The sequence below is a fragment of the Mirounga angustirostris genome, unplaced genomic scaffold, assembly GCF_029215605.1.
Source record: "Mirounga angustirostris isolate CCGP_5_RB_7025 unplaced genomic scaffold, mMirAng1.0.hap1 SCAF_7, whole genome shotgun sequence".
NCBI classification, from domain to species: Eukaryota; Metazoa; Chordata; class Mammalia; order Carnivora; family Phocidae; genus Mirounga; species Mirounga angustirostris.
In genome coordinates this window covers 104999647-105017986 of record NW_026991715.1, presented here as the reverse complement: position 1 = coordinate 105017986, position 18340 = coordinate 104999647, and the positions used below count along the sequence as shown (strand labels likewise).

General features: G+C 46.7%; 1 protein-coding gene and 1 long non-coding RNA gene across 7 annotated transcripts in view; one reads left to right on the top strand and one right to left on the bottom strand.

Moving 5' to 3' along the window:
- The window catches only part of EBF1 (EBF transcription factor 1), a 397553-nt gene extending 394861 nt beyond the window's left edge, over positions 1-2692 (bottom strand). For 4 of the 6 annotated variants that reach the window (XM_045901995.3, XM_045902000.3, XM_045902007.3 and 1 more), the window contains exon 1: positions 1714-2692. In XM_045901995.3, coding sequence (XP_045757951.1) covers positions 1714-1847 — 134 coding nt within the window. In that variant the 5' untranslated portion in view covers positions 1848-2692. Of the gene's footprint in view, positions 1-711; positions 1653-1713 lie in introns of those variants that run through there. The other 2 variants (XM_064596603.1, XM_064596602.1) reach the window with 2 other exon arrangements.
- Positions 2693-2853: 161 nt separating this feature from the next.
- On the top strand, positions 2854-16413 carry LOC135365421 (uncharacterized). The gene is made up of 2 exons (XR_010413240.1): positions 2854-3240; positions 15829-16413. It is a non-coding gene; the product is annotated as an uncharacterized LOC135365421 (long non-coding RNA).
- Positions 16414-18340: the final 1927 nt, after the last annotated feature.

Sequence of the window (18340 nt, the reverse complement as noted above, 5' to 3'; positions counted from 1 at the left end):
CCGCCACCCCCACGAATCTCCCGCCTCAGCTTCGAGGGCAGGTGAGGATGGATGGGGAACAGGCTCAGCTTCTTGAAGCCGAAGCCATCCTCCAGGAAACCTCAAGTGCCCCCGCCAAGCGCGGACGCTCGGTCTCGGGAAACCGCATGCCCCCTCCCCAAATAAAGCAAGTGAGAAAAAGGATCTGAGGGTGGGGGACTCAGAGCTGTCAGGGGTGGTCGCTGTGGAACAGGGAACTGGGGGTGTTTTTAAAAGACCTGTCCTGACAAAGTTTCGCTGCTCCACAGAAATCCTCACACTCATTCCAGAAATCCTATGGACCAGGGGAGCCGACTGAGCGCGCCCGCGGGAGAACTGGAGGCTCGGGTGCCAGGGGCTCCGGGAGGCCACTAACAACCCGACCTGCCCAACACAAGGGCGCGCTCACACACACGCACACGCACACGCACACATACACACACTCTTTCGCTTCCAACCCAGTTACCCAACTCACTCTCACTACTAACCACCCCCATCCTTGTACTCAGCGGGGATGGGAACAGTGTTGCAGGCACTTGTCCCCTGCCCGGAGAAGATGAGGATGAGGTAATTAGTCATCTTCCTTTTTCCCCTTCCGCCCTCTCGGAGTCCGATAGGGCTAGGGGCCGTCAGATCTCCTACTCCCCTAAGCCCAGCTGGTGGTCTGGAAAAAAAAAAAAGACCATTTCTCACTTGGGACCAGGAGTCCCCGGAAAGTGTGATAAGAGTGCCCAGAAAAGTTCCCGCACGTCAATCTCCAAGGGCAGTGCCTCCAGGCCACACAGTCTAGCATCTCAGGAACTGAGTGGGAGAGGGGCTCTAAGGGACCATGGTGACAGAGGGTGGGGAAGACTTTTAGGAGATGTCAGAATTAAAGTTGGGAGTTGCTGTTCTACCGGTGGACTGAGAAAAACTGAAAGCTAGAGAGAGGGGGATGGAGAACCAGACTAGAGAATTAAGAGAAGGTTCTGGGGAGATATGGAGAGAGAAAAGATGAGAGAAAGGAGGTAAGGGAAGGAGAAGAGAGGAGGGAGGAGTGAAGAAAGAAGGGGAAGGAAAGAATGAAGAAAGGGAGGACGGAAAGAGGGAAGACAGGGAAGGAAGGAAAGGAAAAGAGAAAAGGAAAGGAAGTAAAGAAGGAGGAAGAAAGGAAAAAAGGAAGGAAGGGAGAAGGAAGGAGGAGGAAGGAAAGAAAGAAGAGGGAGGAAAAGAAAGAAGAGAAGGAAAAAAGTTTAGAAAGGAGGGAAGAAAAAAAGAAAAAGGGAAGGGAAGGAAGGAAGGAAAGAGAAGAGAGAAAGAAAAGAAAGAAAAAAGAAAAGAAAAGGAAGGAAGGAAAGTAAGAAAAAGAAAGAGAAGGCAGCCAGCCGGGAAAGAAAGAGCAATCACATAAAAACACAGATATCCAACATCGTGCTGGTGAGACGCCTCTTCTGGCTTAAAACGAAATGAAAACAGTCACAGGCGAAGCAGGGGAAAGTGCCGGCAAAGCGTGGGCTCTTCGCAAGCAGCTCCCGGCTCTCTCCGGCCGCAGGCGACCAAGGCAGCGCGGCCGGGGAGCGCGGAGCCCCGGAGGCGAGCCGAGCGGAGCGGCGGACTCTCGAGCGCGGCCCGGCCCCGCAGCGGCCGCCGCCACCGCTTCCCGGCTCTTCTGCTTGCGGCTCGCCTCCCCGGCCGCGGTCCCCCAGCGGTACCCACCTCTGCGCCGCCGTGTTGGCGTCCAGCACCCCGGCGCCCTGCATCCACGTCCGCACCGCGTTCATGCCGCTGCCCAGCGGCTCTTCCTTCATGCTGCTTCCACTCCGTTGGATGCTTTCCTGAATCCCAAACATGAAAACAACCTTTTCTTGTGGAAAATCTCCTCCCCCTTGAAAATATTGAAAAAAAAAAAAAAAAAAAGGAAAGAAAAACGCCAGCCAGAGATTTTTTTTTTTTTTTTTTTTTTGAGACGATGAACTCGTGCTAGAAGATCAAGGCGGGCTGGAAAGCAAATTTTTAAAAAATGTAAACCTTCGCTCAAAACTGAGCGATAACCCGAAAAAAAAAGGAGAGAAAAAAAAAGAAGGGAAAATCCAACGAAAAGACCAAAATAAAAAAATAGAGATGTATGCTTGGCTGTTGGGGGTTGTTTGGTTGGTTAATTTTTGGTTTGGGTGCTTTTTTTTTTCTTTTCTTTTTTTTTTTTTTTTTTTTTTTTTTTTTTGTAATGATCACAGGCCGGTGGAGGACAGGAGGGGCTGGAGTTTCCTTTTGTAGAGGTACCCTTCACTTGAAGAAGCAGGAAGAAAAAAAAAAGCCCTGATGGCAATTTAAGAAACAATAGACTCAACTCGCGCTGCCGGCTTTGCTACTTCAAGTGTCATTTTCCACAACCAGGCAAGTTTTTTCCTCTCTCTTTTTTTTTTTTTTTTTTCCTCCTTCTCTCCCAACCAAAGATGTTTCTTTCCTTTCAGTGCGTATAGATGAGGAGGACGCTGGTTGCCGTAGACAGATACACCAGAGAGGGAGAGTGGGGTGGGGGGAAGGGGGGAGAGAGGGAAAGAGGAAGGGGGGGAGGGAAAGACAGAGAGAGAGAGAAAGAGAGAGAGGAGAGGGAGAAAGAGAGAGGAGTGGACCCTGCTGGATGGAGATTCTGTTTTCTCCTTGCTAAAATAGAAGTGATTTGCAGGCTTTCCCTATGGAATCCAGTTTGACTCTCCCCAGAGCTAAACACAGGCACACTAACCCCAAAGGGAGGAGGCGGAGCTCGCGCCTCACAGGCCTGCCCCTTCATTTGCATAACGTCATCCTTCCGCCTCGCTGCAGCCAATCGCGGCTCAAGGAGCCTGCTGGCTCGCAGCGCCGGGCCACGCTCCCTCATTAACATCCCTCTCCGGGTGGCGCAGGGGAGCTAGCCAAAGTTCCTCGCAAAGTGGCGAGCGAAGGATCGCTGAACACCGGCGTCTATGCTGGGGAAGAGCTGGGCTGAGCTGGGCAGAGCCGGGCTGGAGAGGGGAACAGACGGAAGGGAAGGGCGATATTTTTCTCAGGGATTTGAGCTGGGGTCTGCATCCTGGTCGTTGCGGTCCATTTAGCATCCTCGCCACGCCCTGAGCGCGCTCGCGGTGCACTGGCTGCGCCCTCCCAGGGCTGATGCTGCGTCCTGCTCCGCTGTTCTGGGACGTCGGGGGCAAAAGTGGAGGAGACGGGAGAGTCCGGGCAGAAAAAGCAGGACGCGCGTCCCAGGTGCCCACCTCTTCGCTTTGAGGAGGGGGTGGTGGGGTGGAAAAATGGGTGCTCGAGGTTGGGGCGGGATCGCGGAGGGTACTTTTCTCCACGCCGGAGAGGTGGGTGAATCCTGGGCCCCGGCAAGCGAGGCTCTGTGGGTCCCCCAGGGAGTAGGGGGACCCGGACTCTGCCCGTAGTCTGGCTTCTGAAATGGTTCTCGCTCAGACGCTAGTCTCGAGGCCGCCGGTGTTAGGCACTATCCTCAACAAGCTCACCTATCTCGAATAATCCGCGGGATATGTAGACGGTGGATGCTGTCACGGAGTTGTATCGGGATGCATTTTTAAATTTATTCAGGTTCAATTCCCAACCCCTCACCCTGCGCCAAAGTGTTTTTTTCTTTAGAGTAACTACCAAAGCAACAACGTCTCTGATTAGTTTGTTATTTGATGTAGGATTTCTCTCTTCCTCATTCTTTCTGTTAAAGTGGGGACTTGAACAAACCCTCCCCAACTTCTGCTCCTATCAGCTGTCCAGAAAGTGAGAGATTGAATTAAGAAGGTGGGGGATGGGGGTAGGAGAGAGGGAGGGAGAAATGGTCTACTATCTCAGACCTTTCTTTATATATGCTTGTGGCTGGCAAAGAAAATAGCTGGAAGTTTCTGGGTAATGTGCCCCATCATTTTTTAGCAGGTTGTAACCTCTAATAAGCACATGGTGAACTGTTTCATTGCCCTCAAAGGAACTCCCTGACTGCAGCCAAATCTGCCAAGGACTCCTTAGGGGAAATTCTCTGCCAGAAGTCCAGGTCCCCTTTCTGCTGGCCTTTCTTGGCCCTTTGATTTAGGAAGCTCATGGGGTCAGTGACGGAACAGTACACATGCCCATGTTGAATGGATGGAGATAGGCAAGAATTACGCTTCATGCTCTTGGCAGAGCAGGAAAGTGAGAGCCACTTCCTGATTCCTAAACTAGGGGGAAAAAAAAAAAAAAAGACTGTCTCAGGCTTGTGAATACATGGCCACTGTCCTCAAACACTACTTTATCTTTGTGCATTAAGCCTGTCCAGCTCCCATACCATTTAATCTGGACCACTAATGTGCTGAGTATTTTGTCCCTGGTAATAATTAATAATTAATTCAGTCTCCACCAAGACACTCCTGAAGAGATGTTTGAACCATCAGGATTCCCATAGCATCTACCAGAGTTCCTGGCACACATAACCTGGATGGTTATGTTGGTGGGGAGATTGGAAGGATTATAGGTTTGTGGGGAGAGGAAAGGGGGAGTTGGACCTTCTTCATCTCTACAGAATTTAAATGCATAATTGAAACTGAGCCTGCTGAAAACTTCCCGAAGCTCCAAGCTTATCCTCCAAGGCCCAAAGTGTCCCCAGAGCCAATCCCTTCCCCTGCGTGGACCATCCCCCGCCTTCTCTAAGGGGATCCTTCAAGCAAGGGGGACCAGGAGGCAGAGGCTACCCTTCTATCAATGAGTCCCAGATAGCCATAGTAAAAGACTCAAGCCTCCCTCTCCTTAATTGCCTGAGCCTCCATTTTACTCTCTAGTGAACTATATTCAGGACTCCAAGTTGAGTCTGGTGAAGTACATACTCCAGTGATGAGGAACACACACTGTGATGGGGATCAGATCACTGCCAAAGGGAAGCAGCAAAGGTGCCAGAGAAAGGAAAGACACAGCAACTATGAGGACCAGGATCAGTGTGAAGCACACAACAGATGGATTTCGAGGAGGTCAGGCAGAATCAAGAAGCCCTCTGCAAATGTTGTGTTTGTTGAGGGGCCTGGAGCTGCCTGTTGCAAAAGGGAAATTGGCCCAGAGAAAGAAGACTTCAGCAGCCCAATTCCTGCCCCAGTGTAGGTAATCTCCAGAAACTAGATAAGAGGGAGGCAATCTCCACATCTGCCAGGTCACTGAAGGAGGAAAAACAAAAGAGGGCAGGAATATTTTGATAAGACTAATTCCCTTTGGCTGTGCAGAAGCAGCAGAAACCTCACCTGGGATGGTGAGTGACTTTCTTTTAATCAAGCAGAGTGTATTCATAGCTTTTCTTCTGGATGTCCTAGTGCTTTCAACCTGGCCTTCTCACCCAGTAATAAATGTTTAAGTAGGAAGGAAGCTAAAGAGAAGGTAGAAAAGAGACAGAAAGGATGATAGAAAATTGGGAACAACACCTAGGCCAGCAGAGTAGTAAGTTTTTGTGGATTTCCTCTGGTGAATATTGAACTAGCGATTGTAATTTTTAAACTTTGAAAAATTCCTTAAACCCTTGTCAACCTTCCCTCATGTGGGGTTAGCATCACTTCCAGGCCAAGCATGTGTGTGGAGGGGTACTGTAAAGTTGTACTGAGACTAACTTCATCTTTTTAATATTATAGTCACTTCTCCTGTGAAGAAAAATACTGTATGTATAGCATTGCCTAGGCTTTATAGAATATCTGTGATATGACTTTAGGGTGGCTTATAATAGTAATCCCCAAATCCCCCTCATCAGACTAATCCAGTGGGGTAATGCAGATTTCCAGACCTTGTCCAGACCTGCAGAATTAGGGAGGAAAAAAGTGAGGGGGGCGGGGAACCTGTGCATAAGAAAAATATACAGCAAGATGCATTTATATGTGGATGAAGCAATTGGAAAAGATGGATATTTCCCCTTGAATTAAGTGTCCCGCTGAGCTTCTCGGAGTTTCTTCTAAAGTGAGGGTTAGCGCCCACTCCCTCCCTCTTCATTGCTCCTGACCCAGGCCTCAGGGTCTCCTAGCGTTGGAGGAAGCTCAGACCCGGTGAGCAAAACACCCTCCACCCCGAACTTTGAAACCTTCTCACTCTTGGCTATCCCGACCCTCTTAAGTCACAGGGAAATCATTTCCCTTTCCCGAAGGGCATCAGTTGCCTCAGTAACTTCCGGGAGGCGCAGGTGGGAACACATGGCGTCCCTCCTCCCGCCCAAAAAAGAGCTGAAACGAGATCAATACAGCCGAACTAGAACTAGCGGGACGTCCCGGGGATAGGGAATCCTCTCGGCTCGTCCGCCCCCAGGAGGCCAGACTTGGGACTTGTCACTTAGAAAATTCCCTCCGTCTACGTTTCCCTTCGGAAGACGCGCCCCCAGAAGGGCCGCCTGCCCGGGGAAATGCCCCCTTCCTTTGGCGGCTAGTCAGAGACCCTTGAGGGTGAGACTGAAGAAAAGACGCCTCCTTCGGTGCCGGGAAGACGGAAAGGGAAAGATGGGGCGACGAAGGCCAAGGGCTCCAAGTCCCTCCGCAGGCGGCCGCTCCGAAGGCGTCGTCTGGCGGCCCGGAGTCGCGGCCGCGGTGGGCAGGGGCCAAAGCGCTGCCCGCAGGAGGAGAAGGCGCGGGGCGCTGGGAGAGTGAGGACCCGAGCGGGGCGCAGCTTGCCCGCGCTCCCGAGCCGCACCCAGACGCCGGCGGGAGCGGCCCCGCCACCCGCGCGCGAAACCCTGCCGCTGCCCCTCGGCGACCTTTACCTGCAGCCCTCGGAGAACGTGTGAGAGCAGCAGGCCACGGTGCCCCCGGAAATCCGCCTGTCCTACCTCCTTGCTCTCAGCCTTCTCTGGCAAGCGGTAAAGGGAAGGGGGACATTCCTTCCGACCCTGATGCCTCTTTCAGACACACACACACCCCAGTGCTGCAGAGGCGGCGGGGTTTGCTCGCCCAGTCTGACATTTCCAGGCCCTGGGAACGCGCATCTCCCCATAGTACAGGCAGGGAAACTGAGGCCTAGAGAGGGACAAAGACACCCGCAGACAGCTAGGACAAGAGCTTGGGGCAAGAGGCTTAAACCAACCTTTCCCGGATCGAGCCTGCGGACTCGCTCGGGTTTCCCCTGGGGCGGTCCCCAGATAATAATAGATACCATTTGTTGAAGGCATTACGGGCATAAATTCACTGAATTCCCACAAGACAAAGAAGACAGGTAAGATCGCCCCCCATTTTACAGGTGAGGAAACTGCCGGCTTGTGATTGAAATGAAACAACCTGTCCCCCGCCTCACTGCGAAAAAAGTCGCCCAGCCCAAATTTCCCGTCGGTGCCCCTAGCGTGAGGTCCAAACCACCCACCCAGCCGCGGCGCATTATCTCTGGAGTTTGCCTTGCGGCCCCGCCTTCCGCTCGGGGCTCTCGAGCCCCTGGGCATCCCGGCTGACAAAGGAGCAGGGGCTCAAGTCGCTGTCCGACGGCAGGCAGCAGAAGGGAGAGAGGAGGGGAAAACGGTTCTGAAAAGTTCTAATGCGTGGGCTGGAGGCGCAGCCCCGGGGGCAGATACCGACACGCGTCTTTCCCGGCAGTCGCAGACGGGGAGCGCGAGGGTGGGGCTAACGCCAGCCCAGGCTCTGCCGCGCTTGGTATGTGACCTCCAGGCAGCCGCTTCTCCCAGTCCGAGCCGAGGTCTTAGAGTTCCCGGCGCCTGCAGGGTCGCCTACTAGATATAGACTAAACAGGACTTTTCGGGGATGCCTGCGACGCCCATCAGAGGGCAGAAATCTGTACACCTGCGGATGCACTTTAACAGAGGAAGACCATATGGCCTTGGCATGACCAATGACAGCTAAAAACTAAAATTACTCTGAGCTAGGAGAATACAGTTGGAGACACAGCCGGAAAGGCTCTCCCAATCCTAGGCTGTCCTGGGGCGCGACCCATACCCCACCCTTGGCCCTTCCCCCACAGTCCTCCAACCCTCTTGCTTGGAGTCTGATCAGCGAAGGGCCCTCGCTCCTGCTGCGGAAAGAGGCTCCAGGATGCGAGGAGGGAGCATCCCGCTGTTTAGAAATTAGTATCTCGGGGCGCCTGGGTGGCTGAGTCGTTCAGCGTCTGCCTTCGGCTCGGGTCATGATCCCGGGGTCCTGGAATCGAGCCCCATATCGGGCTCCCTGCTCAGCGGGAAGCCTGCTTCTCCCTCTCCCACTCCCCCTGCTTGTGTTCCCTCTCTCGCTGTCTCCGTGTCAAATAAATAAATAAAATCTTAAAAAAAAAAAAAAAAGAAAGAAATTAGTATCTCTTCAGTAGTGCAAACTCAAAAGGAAGAAACTGAGGCCTTCGGGGATTTGGAGGCGAAGAGAGGGAGACATAGGCCTCTTTGCTGAGGGGAAAGTAGGAGAAGAAAGGGGAAGTTCTGCAGAGGAGCTCGAGATGCCTGGGTCACAAAAAGTTCACACTTGTATTTTCTTTGAAGCATGGTCCATTAGATATTTACGCACCGTTTGACCCTTCAAGGTCATTGTTGACCACCGAGATGCGAGATGAGTGTGATGTGAGCGTGCAAATATGTTTGTATAAAGGCAGAGTGGCTGCATGTTTGTGGGCCTGTGTAGTACGGAGGAGCGCGTGCCAGTGAGTGACAGCGCGCCCTTGGGTGCGTGTGTGCGCGTGTGCTAGAGCAGGATGGTCGCACACCAGCGTGAGTACACGTGAGCATGTGTCAAGTGCGTGCATGTGTTACGTGTGCCTATGTCTCATTTACGTGAGTGTGCGTGTGCAGAAATACTATGTGTGCAAGAGCATCGTACACTTGTGTATGAGCCTGAGCTTACACGTGGTTCGTTGGTCCATGTGTGCATGTGAAACCCAGCAAAGAAGTCCCCAAAATCTCAGGTCCCGTCAAAGGAACGGCACAGGCAGGAATGCGGACCGCGCACCCCAAGGCAGGAGTCGAGAAACTGCTGCTCCTTCGGCCTGCGGGGAGCGGGGAGCCGCCTACCGGGCGCGGGACTGGCCCGGAGGCCGTGGGTTAGCGCCCAGCTCGGCTCCGGGCAGGCGAGGCAGGTTCCCGCTGGGGCCCACAAACGACGCGGACTGCGCTCGCAATGAGCCCTGCCCGGCAGTTCCGAGCTCTTAATTGTTCCTCGCGGACAGTTTCTGATTATTGATGCCGTGTGTCCTACAAGAGACCGCTTCCGGGTTATTTGCTTATGTTTTTACTGCTCTATCACCGTCATTATTTGGTGGCTGTATGAAGACGGTGCCAAACCCACCGACACAGCCCTACCCCACCCTCGGTGGCGGCCCCCGGTGGGCCGTAACCCACGGACGCCTGAATCTTGCCTTACGTGGAGCCACAGCGACACCTCGCGATCCCCCAGCCTCCCTCCCGTCGCTGCCACCCAAGGCGGGGCCTTTCCTGGTCCAGGCCCCCAGATTCCCAGTACTGGAAGGTTTTCCATTCGCTTTCACCATTCCTCTTTCCCTCACTAGAACGTTTCACTTGGCTGGAGCCTTGAGATCCCCCAGACATACCTTGCTGAGCACCTTTGTACATGACCGGAATGCCTACACCCTCCTCCACCTAGAGAAATTCCGCTCCCTTTAAAATCCCCAACACAAAAGTTCACCTCTTTCATGAAACCTTTCCAAACCCGGTCTAGGCAGTCATTCGTGCCTTTCCCTGGTGCTCATATCACATTAGACAGGAAATCTTGTTCAGATGTCTCTTTCCCCTCCCTAATCAGGGAGCTCAACTACAGTGAGTATTTTTTGCGTATTAGCAACGATAATAACAATAAAACCTGATATTAACTGAACGCACTCTTTGGAGCATCTTATGCAATGTGCTATGCTAAGCACCTTATTATCTCGCTTAATTTTCCCAGCAAAACCATGGAGTAAACATCAATATAATTCCCCAGTTTGCAAATGGGGCTAGAGAGTTCCTGTCTAAGGTTGCTTTGCAGAGCCCAACCCAAGTCTGTCTGATTTTTCTTAATCTCTTTTCTTAAACTCTGCCTTGCAGACTTATTCAGCTCTATATCCAAAGGCTTTAAGACAGGACCAGGGACAGAGCGGACATTCATATATTTATGAATAAATGAACCACAGCCAACATAATTTTTTTCTTCTCCAAGAGAGTTGGGCTAGAAAAACACTGCACTTATCAGATACCTTGATTGAAATGTTAACCACGATGATTTATCCCAAAAGAGTGTTCCACTACTAATGAGCTAGATGACCTTGGTCAAGTCGCTTCATCCTCAATTTCCTCATTTTTAGAAGTAAGTTTGCTGTATTAAATGAGGAAAAAATGCGCGAGGTACTTGATATAAGTCCTTGTACTACAATCAATACTCGGTAAAAGTTGGCTATTCATATAATTATTGATAATTTTAAAAACTAAGGCACAGAACACAAAACTGAGTTACCCCTAGTCACATAGAATTCACCATACCTCTGTATAAAATTATCTCATTATTATATCTTCATTTTCATCTTGGACATAAAATATGTAATAAAATATGTTTAGTTTATTGTGGTTGGGGTGTTAATGTTAACCCTGCTCTGTTATAAAATTTTAAGGGGCAGGGGGGAAAGATATAATTAAACAGTAAATCAGCAGGCTTTGACTCTCACCCTTTCTTCCTGCTTTGTAGCTTTTTACCAAGAAAGATTTAAAGAAAGACTATAAAAATGCTTATTATTCTGGAAAGTACAAAACTCTATTTTTTAATTCAGGGGACATTCTGAGCTAGTTTGAGTTTTCCCCCACTTGAAACACTTTGCTGCTAGTAATATACCAAAAGTTTAAAAATATGTATCTAAGCAAATGATTGTACCCAAATAAAAAACAAATGAAGTTTGCTTAAACATATTCCAGACATCAGACATTTCCCAAAAAGGCTAAGTTTTAGAGGTTCAGGGTCTCTTTTTAGAGTGACTCATTAAATAATTACTGCTATTAGCAGTTTAGGTGAAAATGAACTTTTCTGTCTGGTCAGGCTATAAATTTCCTACTATCAAATTATTTTAGAAAGACTATTGACCAGTATAGTTATGTCATAAAGAACGGAAAGAGTCTGAAAAAATCCACAAAAGGCATAAATGTGTCTCCCCATGTAGCTGGCCCACAGTGCATTTCCAGAAACTTTATCCCAGCCCTAATTTAATTCATTTATACCTCTTTCCCATTCTTGAAATACTCTTGTATGCAGATGAAGAAACAAATTCAGGAAACTTTACCTGCAGCAACTTAATGTGTTAAGATTTTATTGTATAGATGACAGATATTTTTTCCTTGATTGGGGATTTGAGTCATGTTGACGGTGAGACACTGTCTTTTTGACAATTTGTGGAGGGGGCATGTCTGTTCTGTTTTCTTTTCTTCTTTATTTCTAAAATGGTAGCCATTAGAGATGTTCACCAAAATTATGGCTTTCCTTCTTGCAGGTGCATAGTAAGAGTAGAGTATTCTGGTTCTTCTGCATTTAGATGCGACCCTGCGGTTCACTTCGATAAATGAGGAATCATCAGTAATATGTGTTATTTAGAGGCAAAACTTTAAGAACAAATGTGCAATTCATCAAATCCCCTCCAGTGTGCCACAGCTGTGGGTGACCCCCATATGGAGTTTCCTTCAGCCTGCCACTCTTCACAAAGATCATGTGGAGGAGAGACCCCTCCAACCACAGTGAACATTGAACATGAATGTGAAATAATCTTTTGTTCCTGTAAGTCCCAGAGATTTTTTTATGGCAGCGTAACTGAGCCTTTCCTGACTAATATGCCTAGGAAGGTATCTCATCTTTTTCCTTTCCTTTCCTTTCCTTTTTCTTTTTTCTTTCTTTCTTTCTTTCTTTCTTTCTTTCTTTCTTTCTTTCTTTCTTTCTTTCTTTCTTTCTTTCTTTCTTTTTCTTTCTTTCTTTCTTCTTTCTTTCTTTCTTTCTTTCACAATGTTAAAATTCTTCTCCCAGAGTGAAAGATTTTCATATGTAATTAAATAATCAGATAATGTCATTAATTGAACTAGAAACCTATATCTCGTTTTCTTACTCAATTCATACATTTCCTGTGGGTCAAAACATCACTTAGAAAACTCTGAAATGGGCAAAACAACTGAATTTTAGAAGTGCTGAAAAGGAATCTCAGAATCATTGCTGGACCTCCCCAGGAATTTCCGGGGGGCCTTTTGCCTGCCTGCAGATACACAGTGAAGGGTGTACCAGAGGCTCTGATTCAAAGAGATCTTATTAGCGATTGTATGAGGGGACAGAGAAACATCACTTCCTTCAGTGTGTTCATTTCCCTAACTTCAGGATGGTGAAAGGGAAAAATATTTGGCTATCAACTTATATTTAAGGAACATGACCTAGGGCAAGTTATTTAATTTTTCTAGACCTTATTTTCTTCATCTGGAAAGTAAGAGTGTGAGACAAGATCATCTTCAGGATGCCATCCAGTTCTACTAAGCTGGAATTCTGAGATCTTTGAGTGATAGCAGTTCAGGAGTTGATGCAACAGTGTAAGAATATTCTTGTGTTTCTGTCCTCAGCACTATTTTGCGGAACAGCTTCAATTTTTTCATGCTGACCCCAACTTAAAACAACTGCTTCTTGGGCAGGATAGATAGTGGGTTTTTTCTTCAACCTCAAATTTTTTAGAAGAGTGGGCCGTATAGATTTAGAGCCATGTAAAATGCTTTGTCATTTTCTAGCCAAGAGGGGAAAATTTGCTTTTTTATTCAAGAACTATTCTCTTCAGATTTCATTATCAGACTACCTAAGGAAATTTCTTGTGAATTTTCGGGAAACTTGCATGACAAAATATTGTGTGACGCGTGCTGTAAGGTGCCATTGTTACTATCTGTTCTTCACCCGTAGCGTGGTATGACTGATGGCCAGGAACAATACTATTACCTTCATTTGGATTATAATTTACAGTTGACAAAGAGGTTTCACATCAGGTATTGCCTTGATTGCCTCTCAGTGAACCATGCAACTGACGTTCCTCCCCCATTTCAGAGAGGAGGAGCTGAGGTTTAGATTTGCCCATGCCATGTGGCTGGCACGCAGCAGGCTTTGGCCGTAACCCAAGAGCCACAGCTGCCTATGAAATTAAGAAAGCTGTCTGCAACTTTACTGGGGAATAGAAAGTGTTGAAACCAGGCCACAGGGCACTCCTTTACAGAAAGATGCAGACATTATTTCTGTCAACCAATTCCTGGTTTCTCTCTTGTCTGGGCACCCAAAAGGATTATAGTCCTCTCCTTGAACTTAGGTGTGGTTATCTGACTTACCTGAGCCACAGCATTGACTTAAAGGTAAGAGAACCCCCAGAGGACTCACTCCCCTCAACCAGGGGGTTATTGAAGGTAGCTCCATCAGTGTGGGTCCTGCTGTCATGATCACAATGAACAGAGTTTTTTTTTTCTTTTTAAGATTTTATTTATTTATTTGACAGAGAGATAGAGCCAGAGAGCACAAGTGGAGAGAATGGCAGAGGGAGAGGGAGAAGTAGGCTCCCCACTTGAGCAGGGAGCCCAATGCGGGGCTCGATCCCAGGACCCCGGAATCATGACCCGAGCCGAAGGTAGACGCTTAACCATCTGAGCCACCCAGGCGCCCCCAATGAACAGAGTTCTTTAGCAATATGCAACCCCTTTAATATAAGCAAGTGGTTTAAGCCAGTAGGACTTGGGGCTTGTTTGTTATTGCAGCTTTCCATAGTCTGTCCTGACTGGTACAGTTTCCTAATTCAAATTAAAATATTTTGTAAGAGAGCTATCTCTGTTGGGTGGACTCTTATAAACTTGAGTTATATACACATACCTTTTAGAAAGAAAATATTCTTCTGGATCTCTCATGTCTTTATTTACATTCATTTCACTAGGGTAAACGGGTGATGGGTATTAAGGAGGGCACATGTTGTGATGAGCACTAGGTGTTATGCGCAACTGATGGACTGTTGAACACCACATCAGAAACTTCTGATGTACTATATGCTGGCTAACTGAACATAATAAAAAAAAGAAAAATGAAGAAAAAAATTCATTTTACTATTTTACTTAAATATGCATAAGCATAAACCTAGGGACACATTCTTTATGCAGATAGCATTTGAACCATTGTGAAACCAAATTACAAAATTAATGAAAAAGAAAAACTGCCTAAAGAATGTGTCCCTAGGTTTATGCTACAAAGCACAGGTTATACATGATGAATGATTATGGCTGTGTGCCAATAAAACTTTATTTACAAAAAAACAGTTCACAAAAACTGTAGATCAAATTTGGTCCATGAGCCATCGTTGGCTGACCCTGCTCTAGAATATGTCAGAATCACAAGGTAGAAGGAATCTAGTCCTTAAATGACTGCATGAGGAAATAAACTTTATACAAGCAAGAAATAAACTTCTATTATGTCAAGTCACTGAGATTTAAGAGTGTTTCAGCATTAGCTGAATACTCCAATATTGTTGGAGGAGGTCATCGAGGGGACATGACCTCAGGTTGACCCATGAGCTGGACCTAGGCAATCAGAGGCTCCTCATCCCCTCCCCTGCACTTCGATTATATATTTTGCCTACCATTCCCGCAATGGGAACTGTTTTCAAGGATACAGCCTTGAAACTTTCAAGGTTCGGGTGGGCAGGTACAGAGATTTACTTGTCTTGTTACCTCCCAAGACAAGCTTCATGTGTAAGTTCCCTTGCTTATGAAACCTGCCACCTAGCAATCCAAGAGTGCTGCCACCTACCAAGAGTGGTCTGCCTCTTTCTTCAGCTTCTCCTTGCCCACCATGTATGGGGGGCCAGTGCTAGATTTCACTCAGAACGCTCCTGAGGTTTCAAACCAACCGATATAATACCCGATCACATAGATGGCTTTCTATAAATATTAGATTTATAGAAATTCCCTTCTTCCCCACATCCCTACAAAGATAGGCTTATTCATTTGTCATAGAACCTTCCCAATACATGTTAGTGGGATAAATAAGATATCATCAGATAAATAATCATCTATGTGGAGCATGTGTGTCATGCAACGTCTATGATATTCCCAGTTGTCACTGTCACCTCTCTCCATCCCACCACCTAAGTGCACCTAGAGGCATATCTGAATTGTTTTGTGCCCCCTTCCAAATAACCACACATTTGGGAGACAGTTTGCCTGGGTAGAGTGAATAGACCTTGGTTGATTGGTTCACTTTCTGTGAACCGCTTGCTCCCTCTTACATTCAGTCTCTGGAACATGTTGCAAAGTCAGCTCTGGGTTGTTGCTCAGCTACTGTGTAATAGCACTCTACAGCTTGTCACCTACAAACCTGCCAACACACCGCCATTGCAGTTTGGTATTTTTACTCCTAATTTATAATCAGGGGGCCTGAGACTCAGAGGGGTTAACTCTTCCAAAATCATATGTTGGCAATATCAGAAACCTAGGCCTGCCTGAGTCCCAAACATCACGCTACCAAAAGTTGGATTCTGCAGCCTCTGGAATCTTATCCACCTTCCCTCCTTGAAATGTATTTGTTGGGGAACAATTAACCTCAGGATGAGTAATTTGTCACCAGTGTTTCAAATTTTCCCATTACACAAGGAAAATGAGAACAATATGTCCTAGATAACACAGAGGAAAGTGCTCCATTGTCTTAATTGCCTTTCTATTTCAATCAAGGAAGGCATTTAATTATTTCTGAACTATATTCAAAACTCTCTCTCAAGAATATTACTCTCCCCAGGTGAGTTAACCAAACCTGTGCAAAATATTTCTCAAGTCTGAATATTAATATCATTTACTGAGTATTTTTATATGTCAATGACTAAATTCTCTCCATTTATGATCTCATATATTCCCCACAGCAAATCTATGAAGTGGAGATAGTCATTATTCTCCTGGAACAAATGAGGAAACTGAGATACAGAGGAGTTAGAGAGTTCGTCCAAGTTCCAAAGGCAGTACGTGGTGAAATCAACATTCCATCCTAGGTCACCCCCTGAGGCCATATTCCTCCCTTCGCCCCTCTGCTGTGCTAATTCTGAAGAGAGAGATATTTCCCCCCTTTGAGTATATGTACAAAGTCAATGTGGAAGACTCACGCAAGATGACTTGAGTCAGCTACTCAAGGTCCATTCGGAACCTCAAGCCTCTAGAATTTGAGGTGGATCATCTGAAGGCTATGGAGTCAAGAGGGGCAGAATCTGTCTGGCTTCTTGCACAACCTGAGGCAAGAAGCCCTTGTTGTTCCTGAACACCACTGCCCTGGGCCCTGAAAATGCCCACATGACATTCACTCAGTCCCCTACTTTAACTTCATCATCACCATTGGAAACCACAGGGAGAGGAAAAACTTTTCTATATGTACTTAACGGCCATTATTCTTACCTCATTATTCTTAGTTCACTGGTAAAAAATAAAGAACAAGCAACTCAGTATTTATACTCTAATATTGAACGGCATGAGCATGTGTGTTTTCTTAGTAAGAAAAAGAAAATACTTTCTGGTACGATGGACTGTACCCTTTGAAAAGCATACACTATAAAACAGAATAGAGACGCGATTTTGAAATGTGTGGCCACGTGGGTAGGAAAGCTGATACTTGCGATTGCTCCCAGTTGTTTAAACTTGACAATAGGTTAGCTGAGGACAGTAACAGGACACTTACATCTTCAAACCCAAATATTTTATAATTTGGGTTAAAAAATAAATAAAAATAAAAAGTGTTGGGTCTTCACAGTAGTCTTAGTCTTGATTTTTTTAAACCATTTAAAAGATTTATTTATTTATTTGGGGGGGGACAGAGGGAAAAGGAGACAAGCAGACTCCCCGGTGAGCAAGGAGCCTGTCACAGGACTCGATCCCACAACCTGGAGATGGTGACCTGATTCGAAAGCAAAAGTCAGGCGCTTAACCAACTGAGCCACCCAGGTGCCCCCTATTATTAACTGTTATAATGAAAATATTCTATTTCATTAACTTTGCATAAGGGCATGTAGGAGAAAACATTGATGTTTTTCAAATATGAAATACAGCCTCTATTCCTAATCAACAAGTGCAATTGTGGATTCTCGGTGTGTCTTTGAAGGCCTCTATTCACAAGTCTAATCACCTATTCTATTGAACCTATTTTATCTCCAGGAAACATGGTAACACTTAAAAAGACTGTATAAGCTCAGCTTCTTACATTAAGATTTGTGAAAATCATATGATATGAGATATGCAAGCAGATGTTTAGTAAAGACTTGAACTATATTCTTAAATACCTGGAATTAGGTAAACCATCTAAACAAAGTTCATTTTCTCTTCATTTTCCTTGGTCCATGCTAGTCCATGGCCATGTGTATAGCATATGGTCCTTCACAACCATTTACACACTCCAATTTCATTATGTTCTGGAAAGACCATAGACATGTTTGAGGGTGTGAGAGACTAAAAATAGTATCATTGAGTTTCCATTTTCCAATCACGGCAGCTGTCATTCAGATCAACACCTCAACACCTCCCTCCCCTGCCCCACCCGATCCCCCCACCACCGGTTCAAATATTTTTTAGATCTCCTGAAGAAAAAAAAACTGAAGTGCCAAAACAACAGTGGGGAGTTTCTAGGCCGGTTTTTGAAGAAACACCTGTAACCAGACAGATTAGTGGACCATTGGTCACTAAGGCACTTACGCCCCAAAGCATTTCTGGCTCCTGTTCACGTGGGCTTCTGCACAGGGGCTGCATGGGGGGATAAGCCGCAGTGGTCAACACTCAGAGCCCATCCAAGGGGGGAAATTTTCAGGAGACCTCTTCACAGTAAGCTTGGATTTCAAAGAGATACATTATCAACGTCAGAGCAAAATTAGTCTAAACTTATTCCGCTTCCCCCAAAGCCGGGAGACTTCTGGCCCCAGACTGGCCGTCAGGAGGATTTATCCTCAGATACTCACAGCCTGAGTTGGTTAAGGAATCTTAAATTGTGAAATAGTGGTAGCCGACTGGTAAGGCATCGAGGAACTCGAATGAGCAACCCCGAAGCATCTCAGGGACGAGTAGACCTGTGCCAGGCCTTGGTTATTTCTACAACTAACTCTGCAAAGGGAAAGAAGGCAAGCAATCCAAGATTAGCAGAAACACAAGGGAATGCTCTGTAATGAAATCCAGCAGAACCCACAGAAAACAGATACACACCAGCACTCTGTTCAGACTGGGAAAGTATCGGACAGACTAAGATATCACCAAAATTACCAGGCTTAAAGAAACAAATGACAAACTGATAACATCTGCAGGAAACAGGTATATTAGTGAAAACATTATATTAGAGCAAACTATAAAATTTGTCACAGCAAATTGGAAAAAGAAACAACTTTTATAAATAAATACTAAGATAGC